The following is a 15,136-nucleotide window of genomic DNA, read 5'->3' on the forward strand; positions in this document are numbered from 1 at the left end:
GTGCGTTTATTTTATGCATTTTTTTATCCTGCAAACTGCACGCTAATAATGGCTGCGACGAAGGAGGAAAGCAACGAGCAAGGAGGACCGAAATTTTCCCTGACCTTGCCCATCGTCCGCCCGACGAATGAAGGTCAAACACGTGCCGAGTTGGAACGGTTTTCGGTTTTCCCGCTACTGTCCAAGCGTCTCTATCGTTCCATCCCGGAACGCGCTGTTCTGCGGACTTGTTGGCTTGCGCTGCAGCTTCAAAATCCGATGACTACCGATAGAGGAGAGAAACTAACAAAAAAAAATCGTTGGCAGAATAACTCACACTACTAACACAATCAGCTAAATTGATGTTGGAGCAGCAGTTGCACTAGTTCGCATGCGCACACTCGTGAGAACGATGCAGCCTTTGCAGTGTGCACCCCTATGCACCGGCATATCCTTTTACCGCTATTGTGCTATTGTGTTCTGGCTTAGAGCTGGCTTAGAACGCAGATTAATTTACTAAACTTGAAGCTAAAATATAGTTCACTTCTCAAGTTGCTTCTCAATTCGTTTCAATGAAACTTTGACCGACAGCCATTCTGGGATTTCCATTCCTATCACGTTGCCGCAATTTGGATTTGAGCTTTTTGTCATTTTGATTTCAATCCATCTAACTGTTTTACCACTTGTGAATCCGAAGCTAGTGCCAAAGCCGTTGGGACACGTAGGAAGAATTTAAAATCACGGCTCTATTGCAGGCATTTCGAATGGGTGGGAGGTCTTCAATAATTGGAGGCCAAGCACAAAAATCGATAGCGTTTTTTTGTTAAGAGAAATAATTAACCAACGAAATACATTGCGAATCTAGTTCGCGTCGTAGCATCGTGCTGAGACTGCATTTAGGTGTCGGACACCATGTGCCTGATGAGAATCGATCGCTCAGTATACGAAACCGTCCTATCCAACGAAAATTCAGAACGCATCCAACGGCATTGGTTTACGGTTGGGAATGAATGAAATAAATTAAAAGTAAGCTTGGAAGAAGGGAAAGCGAACCGAAGCGGAAGGGAACAGAGGTCAAACACAGGTGGTGAATAGTGCATAAAGATGGATCGGAAGCGGAAAATGACTGTGTGGCTTGTACACTCCCACCCTTTAGGTGTCAATTCCATAACGTTAGAATGAAAGAAAAAGCGAGTAATAGAGGGAGAGCAATAGTAAAAAAGCGAACTGCTAGAAACTGCAATGAAGGTCAAACACGCGCGCTGATTTTTTTTGCATGTTCGTCTGAAAGCACCCGTTTCTATGGGGCTTTTTTGTGCTTTTAATTATTTTGCCACCAAACCACCAACAGTACGGGTCGATGTTTTATGCTAGCCCGGTGGGTCAGCAACAAAAAAACACATCCCGATTTGTCGCTTCTGGGCAAAGATTTGGCCAGTCACTCGACTCAAAAACTAAATATTCCATTCCATCATCACGCGACACACGGCCACAACCCTTTAGGACACGGTCATGGACGTTTTTTATTTTTATTGGGGTTTACTTTGCAGTCAGCTGCTTCACGTACGACAAAGCTGACAAATTATCCACGTCGTATGATGGTTTTATGGCTTTATGGATGAAGCATTTATTATAGCACACCGATCTTTACTTTTGCCGTTGGTCCGTGCGTGTATCAGTACGCATGTTAAGCGTGGAAAATTTATTAAAAACATGCGAATTATATTTAATGCAGCATTATTTATAAGTGTCACATTAAATAGGTTAGTGCGTGATGTTTTTTATTAAAAAAAATAACAATCCGTGAAAAATTGTGGAATGGAAATATTTATAGGAATGCTGTTGCAAATAGTTTTAGAACAATCAATTTTCTGTATAATATTTTCAGAAAATATAATGATAACTAACATTTTCTTGAGTGAAATAAAATATGACATAAACAGCTGAATTGAGCTGAGCAATTAATTTTGTAAATAATATTATGATTTAGAACATTATTTTCCATCAAAATCATTTAAAAATTCCCATCAAATGAATTAAATAGAAATAAATACGTTTTTTTGCACAGCCACAGCCATCAAACGACTCGAATCGAGTTGTTGCAAAGCGAATGACAGCAAAGCTCACGTTGCGTTCTCGTCCGTCACGGCAAGCTTTTTATTCACGTTCAAGTTCAAGTTCATTTTTCCTAGCGTTCCATTTTGCCACTGTGCACCGTGATCCGATTTTCCGGCACTATCGATCCATGTTGGTTGCAGCGTTGCATTTCCTTGTGCACTTTGGCTCTCAACCGTATTGCTATCCTTCTTTTGTTTTCGCTAAAACACGCGCAAGTGATGTGACGGATTATCTCCCGTTTTGCCGTACGCTTTTAGCCGTTGGTTCGTTTCGATTGCAGCTAAAATCTGCATCCACAGCTCGTACATCATAATCGCTGCACAATGCACACACACAGGCCCAACTGTGCAAAGTAGCCGCTTTGAAAATTGTGTCAGCAGATAATTTTCCTTCCGCTTCACACAAACGATCATGCTCTCCCGGAAAAAAGGGAAGCTCGGAAAAGTCGATGCTGAAAATAGCTCTCTCGCTGGCCGGTATGTGAGGCTTCTTCAAGGGATACACTTCCTTCGACTGTGACGTTAGACGATGAAAATTGCAAATGTCCGCTAGGAAAACGGAAAAGGCTTAGAAGCGCACTGGTAGAGAACATTAGCACAAGAGCCGTGCAAATCAAGGTCATTTTCGGGGCTCGTTCTTTCGTTGTATTTTTTTTTTTTGTGCAGTTGCATTAGTCGCCACCCGGAACTTGCCGTGGAGGGTGCGAATGTGCACGGGTAAGCGATCATTAGGCGCTGGGTACTGTTCTTGACAGTGGAAAAATCGATTGAATGTAGCCGGGTTTTTGGTGAGGAGGGATTTTCCCAGCAGAACAAAAAAAAAACTCCAACTTGCAATGTGTGCTGTCATGTTCTTGTTTTGAACATTGGCAAAGTCTGGCAAAAAAGGTCTCTCTCTCTCTCTCGTCTTGTCTCTTCAACCAAATGACCTCAATTGAGTGAGGAAGTGACTGGTTTTCCCATTCTTGCTTGCATGTTTGCTATCCGTGTTGTGCCGTGAGAATGGTAGGAGAATTTTCAAGTTCAACCCCTCAACCTTCCGGAATCCGACGAAAACGGGCGGAATACCGATGCACGTTCGTGCATAAAACGCAAGCAAGAACACCTTGATTTATGCATTCGGTGGTGCTCACGCGTATTAATTTGAAGTTGCTTTTATTTTTCATTTCGAAAGGAAATTATTTTTCTCCAGCAATTTTACAAAAAAGTGTGCTAAACCTCAACTGAAAGATTTGCAATAAATTTGGAGCAAAAACAAAAGAGAAAAAAAACACCCATTTTGGTCACGGACTGCAACATCATCCGGTAGCGTGTCCTCGAAAAATGTTTTGTTGAAGTCGTGCTCAAATGTATGAAACTAAAATAATAGCAATGCCGCAACACGTTACAATCGCGCACAAACCGTCGCGGATTTTGTACCGTTCCAGGGTGGAAAGGTTGAAAAAAAGCAAACAATGCCAGCAAAAAAAAAACACCCTTCAAGGGAACTTCAACGAGGCGGTAGTGTGGCCACCCAGTGTAAAGGGAGTTGGAGAAGTGAGCGCGGCAGCGATGGCACGTGTCATGCGTTGGTAGTGGTAAGATGCAGCTTTTGCGCACTGTGCCTGCAATTGCGATGTGTATACCACCGGCAAACACAAATGCACACTCACAAACCACCTACCACAGATGTTTGGCAAAGGGAGATGGAGGGAAGATTGGGGATTTAGGGGTAGAAGAGCTACGGCAATATGGGAACGCATTTCAGAATGCACTCGAGCCAGATGTATGCAACCGTCCCCAGCACACTATGCATCCAATTTAGATACTACTGGTTGGACAGCGAGATCGTGACAAGCGATAGTGAGCTGCAAGATGAGAGCAAACGAGACAAACACATCGTGTCAGTGTGTGGGCAAACCTGGGAAATGTGGGCAAGTGCTCTAAAATAGCTCCATCACTGGTAACGGGAGTACCCGGCATCCATAATAAAATACGACTAATGTTCGAGAGAGCAAGCGGAACATGGGTACATTTATGCAATCCATACAGCTTGTACTCTATCATCCAATCATTGTGTGACCTACTGGTGTTGTAGGGTTGCATCGGCTACCAGAGGGAACAAACAAAAGCTGTCCAATGTCACATTTTATTTAGCGAACGGAGACAATCACTGGAACGAATGGCATCGCAACATCCCTCAAAAAAATAAAAAGAAACGAAACAGCAATCCAATGTCCACATGTGTAGGAAATAAATAGGGAGTATGTGCTGTGGTATGCGTACGAGAGCAAACCTTGCAGAGGAAATCCAATGTGAACCGCTGGAAAAGCACACCAAAGCATGATGCATCTTGTTTGTTTATTGAGTGCGAGATGAGATAATCCTGGCACACGCCATCGGCCGGTGCGACATTAATGTCTGCCCAGTTTGAGCTGCCGGGAGCGAGCGGAACCGTCAAGAATCGTTGCGTAAACAGTTTCGATTCTCATCACATGGCTTTAAGTGTGTGTTTACCGGTCGTAGCATGAAAATGCAAGGAAGCAGGGGATTTTACGCTCCTGTTCGAACCATTGAAGAGCCACATGAATGTTCACTAGGAACGTTTCGTTTCATGCTGATAAGAGTTGTGCAGTGACACACGCACCGAACGAAGATGCAACTGGAGGCTTAAGGATGATGCACCGTAGCCATAACATACTGTGGAAGACGATCAAGGTGCTGTCAGTTAGATGTGTAAAACGGTCAAAGATCTTTAGTAAACAATTTCGTTTACTTCAATGCCACGTAGTTCCCAGCAGGGCGTTACTCTTTTAATTTCGTATCATTTTAAGGCTAGAATAGAGTTGAAAGATTTCAATTGGAATAACAAAAGAACGCCTTAAAAGTGTAATTGAATTTAATTCCCGACAATGATACGGTGGAAAAATGCATTTGTGTTTAAAACATCCTCATTAACATCCAGGAAACAGCAAGAGAATCCATGCATTCATGGTTCAATCAACTAGCGCCCGTATCACCTTCGCCGCTTGTGGTGGTATATAATCAGCGAAAAAAAAAAAGCCACAGCAACAAAAAACCATCAACCCAACATCGACCAAAGCTCACCAGCTCGTCGACATTGACGAGCTAAGTCAAGTTCATTCCAAAGCAGGTTCAAAATTGCAAATGCTGTGAGATGGCTGGTGCTTTTTTGTGTTATTATTTTGCCTCGTTCCACGCCTCAAGCCAATGTATCGGAAAAGGAAAACTGGTCATAAAACTGTTCAGCTGAATGCATTTATTACACACGGACAAACGCTGCTGTAAATCAAGCGGGCATCTCCATCGTGTATTCTTTTTTCGTTTGTTCCTCTATTCCTTCCAATAAAACTTTAAACCGAAGATGCCACACTGACCTTGCCGATCGACAAGAAAAGGGGTAATAAAATCGCACACAATCGCAAAATAAAATACAAAAAAATCGATCACGATCCTTCCGCCAAAGCTTGCCGGTACCATGTCTGGTGCCGAACGTCAGCGCGCATCAGACATCATTAAAATCACTTCGCTATGGAGCAAGGCACACATGCAGCGAATCAATCGTTTCCAGCAGTAGGGTGACACCGCGAGATACACCTCCATTATGGCCGTGCGTCATGATTAGTTTTTTTGCATACAAATGGCCACAATTGCGGATGCAGATCGATAGGAAATCTATTGCCGGTGTGTGTACGTCGATTGTGAGGGACAGGACAAATCAAAACCTCAACAGTTTGAGGAAAGGAAGATCAGAAACTGAGGGAACTTGTTGCAAATCGAACCCCCAATGGTAAAGCACACTTTTCAAGGTGAGCATATTTTTCCCCGGCCAATCATCGGTTGCTGCATTTGTGCAGGGACACACACACACGAACGTTTTATAATCTGGTCAGAAGAGTGAAGTAAGATGAAACGGGAAGAGGGAAAACAAAAATATACTCAAAATCGAACAAACCTACTCATCATCGAGAGGCCGTTCTGTTCGTCGCACAAGCGCAAGTGTTGCAAAAAATAGCAACAAAATTAACTTTCAGCCTTAGAGTGTGTGCACTACCAGGTAAAACAACGAATAATGATACAAAATTACAATTTAATTTTAACCTAAGTTTCATTGAAACTTACTTCAATTTTAAGTATTCCAGAAATTCTAGTTGTTTCAATCTGTAACATGCAATAGCCACAAACTTTGGATATCAAAAAAATGAAGCGTTTAAATTTTTTTGGCAAATATATGCACAACACAACTTAAACGCACCATTACCGGTACCGACCACTTCCAAACGGGACGTGAGAAAATGAACAAATCAGTAGTAGTGACTGATAACTCTTTGTTATGAATTATTTACTACTGCATCGTCAGTTTCCTTCAAACCCTCAGTAGCTACAGAAATGACAACTGTAGATAAAACTGTTTAATTAAGTTTTTTATGCTTATTTGAATTTTTCACAAATAAAAACTTTGTTGCAAATGGTGATTCCCGAACGGATATGATGTACGTTTTGTTATTGTTGCAATTAGCAACACTAATGGGCGATGGTCGCGTAACCGCCTGACACGTGCAATATCGTTGAAATGCTTGCAGTTCTATGGCATCCGCGGCTAAAACACTGAGCGGTAAACACGAGCCAAGGGCAACATCAGGCACACGCTCTCAGCTGAGTTGTGCCCACTCATTGCAGGCAAACGGCAACAGAGGCGACGACGAAGGCGAAAAGGGCTACTGTAAAAGAATGAAAACAACAACAAGCAATAAACCGGGCCCAGACTGCAGCTATCGGTGTGGTACGCTCGCATGAGCTCTCCAGAACGAATGCCACATAATATTTGCCACGCACGGGCGGCACTATACTCCAACTGCTGCCCTCCGGTTGCGCTCTGTGCCGGTTGTTTGTGCAGGCGGCACACCAACAGCCCCACTCAGCTGATCGTTGACGAGTTGAGCAAATGAACTTGAAGTTTTACGTCCTCATCCAAAGGCCGATGCACACGTGCCGCAAATCGGTGTTCTCACCTTTACTGTTGTCACCTGTTCAGTAGGGACCGTGAGATGTGTTGCAGTGGTGTGACGGGTGGAGAAAACACATCAGCAGATAATATTTTGGTGAAGATCCGAGGACACGATGCATCTATAAACCTTGACCTCGTTATCCAAGGTGGCACTTAGCGGAGGTATAAAACTAGGCAGATATACCGTCCGTACGATCACTACTGATGGGGAGGATCTTCGGTGTATTAGTACTATAAGTGCAAGTCTCGGTGAGTTGTTAAAAACATCGACTGCATGTCAATCAGAGCTGTCAAAATGGCTCGCTCATACACACGTATGCGTATTCCCCGCCCCGGGCACATACCGACGCGTCTTGCCATCAGCACCGGAGCAATCGATCAGCGATATTATGACATAGTGCTCGGCCTCTCTCTCTTCCTGTATCTGCCTCTATACACTACGTACACGTGCTGCTTAGCGCATCTGTTCACTTTGGCTGGCGAACGGGTTGGATTGTTACGCCACCGCAAAATGTGATGTGGTCGAAAACAACCGTTCGTTGCGATTTCCCGGCACTAATTGGCAGGGAAGGTTGTACTGAGCAGCTGTAATGTGCGGTGCCGTAGCTGAGAAATTCAGCTGATTGCCACTGGATGGATGGCGAACCAATTCACCCCTACTAGCCATTACGTTTCAGAGACCCGATCACTTCTACACGACCTTTTCTTCCTCCGATCGGCTCAGTCGACGATTATGACACCCCCGGGACAACCGCGTGGCTTTAATGTTGAAGTTTTGCCAGCGAAACCTGGTCGACAATGTCACCAGCACACGCACGTGCTCTTGGAGTCGCGTGTCAGTTGACAACAGTACACCCGAAATGTAGATGCGCCCACACCGGCAGTTGGTTGATGTAAAAGTTTAGACGACTTACCCGACGCTTCCTTGGCATGTCCTCCATGCCGATGCCTTCATCGGACGTGGACAGGGATGTGGTGCGTGCCCCCCGTCCCGGACCGCCCGCTGCCTGATGCCGGCCATTGTGATGATGATGGTGATGATTCAGCTCGTGCTGGTAATGGTGCGTCGGTGGTGTGGAATGTCCATCCTCGCTCAGCGGCGGTGAAGTCGATCCGGTACTCCAGCTGGTGGTGCTGCTGCCCGAACTGGTGCCAAGAATGGTTTCGTAACCTGGTGTAAGAGAAGACGGTCAGTTTTGGTTCTTAGCTGACCCTGGTGTAGGGGGAGTTTAGTTCACTGTGCGGTACTAACCGTGCACGGATGAGTTCGGCGAGCAGGACAGGCTCATAAGTACCAGCGCGGCGTTACATTCGTCCATCGGATCGTCGTCGTTAATAATGTAGTACTCTCGATCGTCCTGCGTGTACGAGGGCCGTCGTTTGCGAGATCTGTTGGCAGATGTACCGGAACAAAGGAGAAGAATGAGACAAAGCGATCATTAGTTGATGCGGCAAAGGAATACTGTGCGCAACAGAGTCAGTTGCAGTGCTCTGCACAACAAGGGTGGCACAACAACAGCTGCAAAACACCAGCTCCATCCGAAGGTTCCCCCCGTTAGGGAGACATTTTTTTGTTACGTTGGAAGTAAGTATGACTTCGATCGATTGCTTTAGAAACTTGTGGAAAAAATATCACCTAGTGCAGTGGGAATATGAGGTACGAATCTGTCGACCATTTTATCGACTTTATTTATGATAGCACCCCCTATTTTTCGGTAGAAAATGTTAAACCATCGCAAAGCTCTTTCACGAAATCTAGGCCACATTTGACAGGGGCAAAAATTTGACAGTGTGATAGCTTATAACCACCGTCCCGCACTCGCGTTAATCGCGTTCGGTGCTTGGTACACCCATTGCCACCAAGGTATCAGTCGCCGAATGGATGGTTGTTTGTTTCGGTTTCGGTAGCGGCACACTTGTGCATCGTGCACTGCACCAGTGCAAAACGCATAAACCTGACGGTGTTTTTTTCTGTTGTTGTTTTTTTTCATATCATCTGTTTTGTACCTTCAGTCTCACAAAACCGTGTCTCAAGAATGGTCACATTGATGGAAGAACAAGACGAAGCAAGAAGCTACCGCAACAACAACAACCACGCAGACGAAAACAGCCGACGAGTTCAATGTATTATCGGTCAATCAACCTATTTCGGTGTGCGGATTTTTGTTGTTTTATTGCTGCTACTGATACTTTGTCTACTTGACTAACCCTCCTCATCGCATCGTTTTCACGAATGCTGCTTGGAGAGCATCTACAATACAACAAGAAACATTCATTGTTTTACCTCCCACAGGCCCACAAAATTTGTCAAATAATAAGCAACAACAACAAAAAAAAACTGCTCATACAAACAACGCTTTGATAATCATTAAGCCTGTCGGCGACGGATTCCAATGTTGTTGATGTGATGGTAGCAGTACTTGAAAAAAGAGTCTCGAAATAAACACATCCAACTGTACGCGCTGTACACATTTTCGATTTAAGCTAGATCAAGTTCAAAGCTACAATCGGATAATGACCGGTAGATAAGAGAAAGCTGCAATGGGCAGCAAAAACATCATTAAACGAAATGCATGCCCCTCTCCTCGAACCATTGCACTCGTGCGCGAACGAAGGGCGCACAATGCACAATGCGCTCTTATCGTCGCTAGATTCCACCACCGTGTCGCATGGGGCCTGATCGGTGGTGGGCATGCCACCGTGAGGCATGCATTGCGTAGTATACGAGGTGCGAGAGTAACAAGCCAGAAAATTGCAACCACCCTTATCAGCGCACCACCCAAGCGCACCTCAAACGAAACTGCAAGCTGCAGTTAGGCTGGTATTGTGTTCTCTTTCGCTCCTTTAGCGTGGGCTTAGTGTCTTTTATTTTCTTCTTGGTTTTTCGTGTGTGTGCAGTATATCGCGATTTATTTTTATTTAATATTATCTATACTTTCTTGTTTCGGATGGCCTTCTCGGCGCGCACCAAACATGGGAGAGGGTGGCGATAATGGCTGGTCACCACCATAGGCGAACCGATCAATGATGTGCCGGAATGGAGAAGTCGTTGGCCGCGAATCCATAACATTACCGTTCCCTTCGTGCTGCATGGGCGGGAGGGCTTTGTCCGAAGAGTTGTTGCTGAGTTGTTGCCGTGCTGTTACCGTGGTCAGTGATTTGCGTCAGGGAAGTTTTTCCTTTTTTACGCTGGATTTGGGTTTACTGCCCACTGATTGTAGTTTTTTCTCTCTCTCTCTCTCTTCACACGCCTGAACATACAACAGCGAACCATGACCGCTAATTTGACCGAGGCTATCTGGTTTTGCGATCGAAACTCGCCGACTTTTGTCGTCATCCCGCGATACAGTGCATCTAAGATAATGGACATTGCGGTCGAATGGTTGGTTGTTGCAGTTAAATGTTTTAATTTTATTAATTTTTACTATCCAAAGCCATGGAAACGATCACTTATATGTTTTGCAATACAATGAGTGAATTTTATCATCGTCCTTTGCACTATAAAATTCTTCGCTTGTGGTACGCCTTTGTTATAGGAAAGGACAATTTCGTTTCATACTTCTTTGTGGTGATCGGGTTATATCCCATGAGCATGCTACAACAGAGGAAACATTTTGCAAACGTCATCATTGTGGGTACGGGTGTGGCATGTATGACGAAGCACAGGGAATTTCTTATTGCGTGCACGATTTGGCTTTGTAATGATTCCAAGAAACATTCCCCCCTTTTCCATCCATCAATCATGGCAAGTGGAGGAAAAACAAGTGTTTCTAATTATCAGCAAAATGCAACATGTTTCTTCAACTGTACAACATCAGTTCAATTTAATAGCCGATCTCGGGATAGTCAATCAGTAATGCTTTGTGAAGCGATTACTGAAAGTCCCCATGAGTAGACTCATTATAAGACTCTGCTGCATTAGCAACCTTGAATGTTTGTAATACATTTTACCATTATCCTGACCTAAGCTAACGTGACACACAAACATATTGAGCTGGGTATAACTAAAACCCTGAGCACTGTCCCAGACATTGTTCGGTGGGGTTTCTTGTAACTATTTCATCAATGACCACAACCACCGACACATCGAATTTCATCACCACCAACGTCGTCTCTCACGTTGATTGAAGATTGTATTTGAACACATTTTCTCCATCCACACATACTACACCACACCTTTGCCCTATTACCCGTCATCTTTGGAAGTCCTTGGGTAATGGGCAAAAGGTGTATGGTGGATCGAGTCGTTTTCTGCAATCGCTATATCTAATGAAACATAACGCTACCCAGCCATCAACCATGGCCTTTCTTCATCGCCATCGACCAAAAACCTGAGCAATCAGTGAAGATGAGAAATGTCGACGAAATGGTACTGCGAGTGGTCTCGCGAGATTCGGTTGAGGTAGGTTGGTTGACCGACTCCAGACACGCAGATGCTGACGAACTCCGGGCAACACCCATTCCAGCCCACCCATCCAAGCGTTCTTAAACCGAAATCAATGCGCAATGGCAAAAACAAAAGAACGACCCAAATGAGAACCCGTATCCAAATAAAGCGAGCAGTCAGTTTTTGTGTCAACAAAAATCCTGCAGCTCATTAAAACATACCACCCCATATCGAGATTGTGGAACCGAGAAAAACGATTCGTACCAAGAAAATCGAGACTAACCCCCGGGGGATGTTGCATTTAACGATGTCAATGGTTTGTGCTTTTGGTGAAGAGTTCATCGTCACCGTGGTGACGTGGCGCTATCGAAAATTGTAAGCGTCTTTCACTGTCTTTTCTGGCGTGGAGTTGCAAAAACAATACCCCACGATTACCAGGGCAACCGTAACGAACGGGGTAGCTTTATGATAATGCAGCCGTTGTCTTCATCTCACAGTTCCCCGAAACTCGAACGATGGGTATACCTCTTTTACTCTCCGTAGCAGTTTGAAGAACTATCGAGATTGCGTTTGGTTTCGGGTGACGATGGTTACAAAACTCCCTTGATTGCTTGTAATAAGGTTAATCGAAGTGAAGCCCCGGCTCCAAATATTTGGGATGTGGAAGCAACAGCAAAATCTAGGCCACCAGACAGGTTGAACAGACCCACAAATTCTATTACCCGTGTCGGTCGATGCAGCTTAAAGCAACGTTTATACGCCCCTGTTCAGACATTCCGTCTTGGTAGCCCGCCCCAGAACTGGGATCCCCTTGCATTCTTCTCACCATTTCATCAGGTTTTTGTGTGTGTGTTTGGTTCTCTTGTCATGATGGTAGTAATATTTTATTATCTTTCAGTTTTACTCGCCGTGAGCACATCATGGTTGACGCCGGATGAAAGGAAAACCCCACCCGTTTGCTATCGTCGCAGACGGTTGCACAAAACCCCAACAGTACAAAAAGATGCAGAAAACGAAAAAAAAAAATCACTTTTGGAAGACAACCTTCAAATACCAAAATGTAGCACCCCGCTGGTAGTGCTTTCCGTCCAATCCAATTTTCATAACCTCTATTCGGCAACCATCGTGGCGTTGTGTGCTCATAAGTGTGGCGTTGGGTGAAGCACCGATCGGGGTGGAGGAAGGCGACAGGATGCGTCCGTTGGTGGAAAGTGCACCACTGCCATGCGGTAAATCTAATGCATCTGGTGTAACCAAGCGCTCGATACAAAAGCTAACGATACCATGCGAAATTCAAACGATCGAACCATGAACGCAACGAGCAGCAAAGAGCAACGAAAGCGAATGAAGAATCTGCAAACGGACGGAACGCAATTTAAACCTACCGAAACCGGAGCTGCAGACTATGCAATCGGTGTTTGTTGCAGGTTTTTGTTTTGTTTGTGTTCTTGTTGTTTGGTCGTTTTGGTGCTTCACCCGGCATTGAGCAGGGGTTTGACTGACGTGAGCTCCTTCGTGATCGCATCTCACCTTCAGCTGACCTTTCCAAAAAAGCTGCAAAGTTGCACGCAGAAGCGCAATCCGGGGTCCACGTCATTTTGGTGATTTTCTTTTTATTTTTTATTTCGTCTTTGGAAATGTTCTGGTTGGCAAATCTTGAGGGGGGTTTTGCGATAAATGCGTGTACGTAGTAAGAGTGGGTAAGCATAAAGGATACCGCTTATTGGCGAGATGAGCATCGGTGACACAGTGTCGCAGCGTACCACCGCAATACAGGTTCGGTTGGCTACTCAGCTACCGTCTGACGGACCATTTAATGGGCCATTCTTGTTGGTAACTGGATACCGATTAGAAGCGAAAGGACGAGATTTAGCGTGTAAATTTGGCATTTAGAGAAAAGAATTAAAAACAAATAGAACCGGTTACAGGTTTTTTTTAATTCACGAAGAACGACCTGGCCGTATTGCTATCGGTTACAGGTTTCATCATATATGAAAGTGATCACTACTAAAGGGGAAAGAATTTCGGGAGCTCAGGTGTCTTTGAAGGTATTAGACCAAAAGAATAATTTCTTACAAAGTTCGAAATAAGCCCCAGCGATTCAAATGCTGTAATGATTTCGATAACAAAAATGCAGAACTTACTATAGCATTTAAAAATGCTACTTCTTTGTATCGTTAGCAACATTTTTCAAAGCTTTTTTATGGACGAGACTTTTATTTTGTTCGGATAATTCGCAGAAAACTAAAACATGCAATTATCAATGTGGCTCGTAAGTCTTACTGGCCAAAAATTAATAACAAAACATTCGGATACGGAAGAATTGAAGCAAAAAAGGCTATCGATGGGCAAATTGCAACACTGCAAGCAAGGTAAACGCATAGATAGCAACCAAAAATTCAAATTGTATCGCAAATTGTTTCCAGGAATCTATAGCTACCATAAAAAACGCGAAAAAACGCACCAATTTTGAGTCGCCCCATTCCTTATGCATGCGGTTCACTGTTCTGTCTCGTTGGTTTTTTTTTTTTGGCAAACCGCCCCAAAACTTTGGGGCTTCATTTTTGCACCATTCGACGACGAAATCATTTTTCCAATGTAAATTGAGCCTTTGTCCTACCGTAATGGGCCAGACCGGTTGTCTACGATGCACAGAAGTCCAAACAAGCAAACAAAACCAACCGATTTCGTCTGTCGTGTGTGTTACAACAGGTTCCATCTCAAATGAGATCGTGTTCCGGTTGTTGGTTGGCAAACAAAGGAATTCAACTTACTTGAACTTGTTTTTTTATAGGCAAACGTTGGTGATAAGTTATGCGATAGACTATAATTTACCAAGTTAACAAACGGAAACAACAAATAGTCATTTAAAGCTTAATGAAACATATAATTCAAATAAATCAAAAATAATAATCACCAGCTGTTCGAAGATAGTTTGATACGCAAAGTAGATGGTTTCATGCGCATTGGTCGCGAGCGTGCCTCACACATATCACGACCACCGAACAGCCATCACACGTGGAATAACGACTCTTTGGTAACCTTCCGGAAAAAGGACATTTTTACGAAACCAAAGAAAAGAAAGACCCAGACAGTCAGTCGCTCGGTTCTGTAAAAAAATCCAATCTCCACACAACAACCAGCCATAACTCGATCCGTTGTTGCTGTGCGGTGTCTTCGTCCACCACTCTTCCCCCCCTTCATACCCACCCCTCTCACCTGTCTGGGAGCCATTTTTCCGCATTAGCTCTAACCCAACCCGGCCACATTTCGCATTCGACCTTCAGTGAATGACAAACTCATCCAAAGGTCATGGACATTTTCATAGGTGGCGCAAGCTTTTCGGGGTGCCCCAAAATGTAGTCCTTTTTCAATTTTCATCCAAATCTCTCTCTCTCTCTCTCTCTTTCTCATTGCTTCTTTCCCAACATTTCCAAACAAGGGCGTATCGAGACAGAATTGGTCACAAAGGGACTGTGTGTGTGTTGGCTGGCATTGGTTGGGAAATTATGACCTGCTCCACCGGCTATTGGGAAAACACTCACCCTCCGTACAGAGTGATCGCGGTGAGCCAGACGGTGTGCGAAGTATCGACGCCAGGCCAGACGCATTGGGGAGGATAAATTTAACCTACGCCAACAGAAA

At 44.3% G+C, this 15,136-nt stretch overlaps 1 protein-coding gene across 1 annotated transcript in view; it reads right to left on the reverse strand.

Moving 5' to 3' along the window:
• Positions 1–15,136, reverse strand: part of LOC125775059 (zinc finger protein 395) — a 93,170-nt gene that overhangs the window by 30,019 nt on the left and 48,015 nt on the right. Inside the window, exons 3-4 of the mRNA XM_049445527.1 lie at positions 8,357–8,493; positions 8,019–8,275 (exon numbers count right to left, since the gene is read on the reverse strand). Of these exons, the coding sequence (XP_049301484.1) occupies positions 8,019–8,275; positions 8,357–8,493 (394 nt within the window). The remainder of the gene's footprint in view (positions 1–8,018; positions 8,276–8,356; positions 8,494–15,136) is intronic.

Source organism: Anopheles funestus, chromosome 2RL, assembly GCF_943734845.2.
Source record: "Anopheles funestus chromosome 2RL, idAnoFuneDA-416_04, whole genome shotgun sequence".
NCBI classification, from domain to species: Eukaryota; Metazoa; Arthropoda; class Insecta; order Diptera; family Culicidae; genus Anopheles; species Anopheles funestus.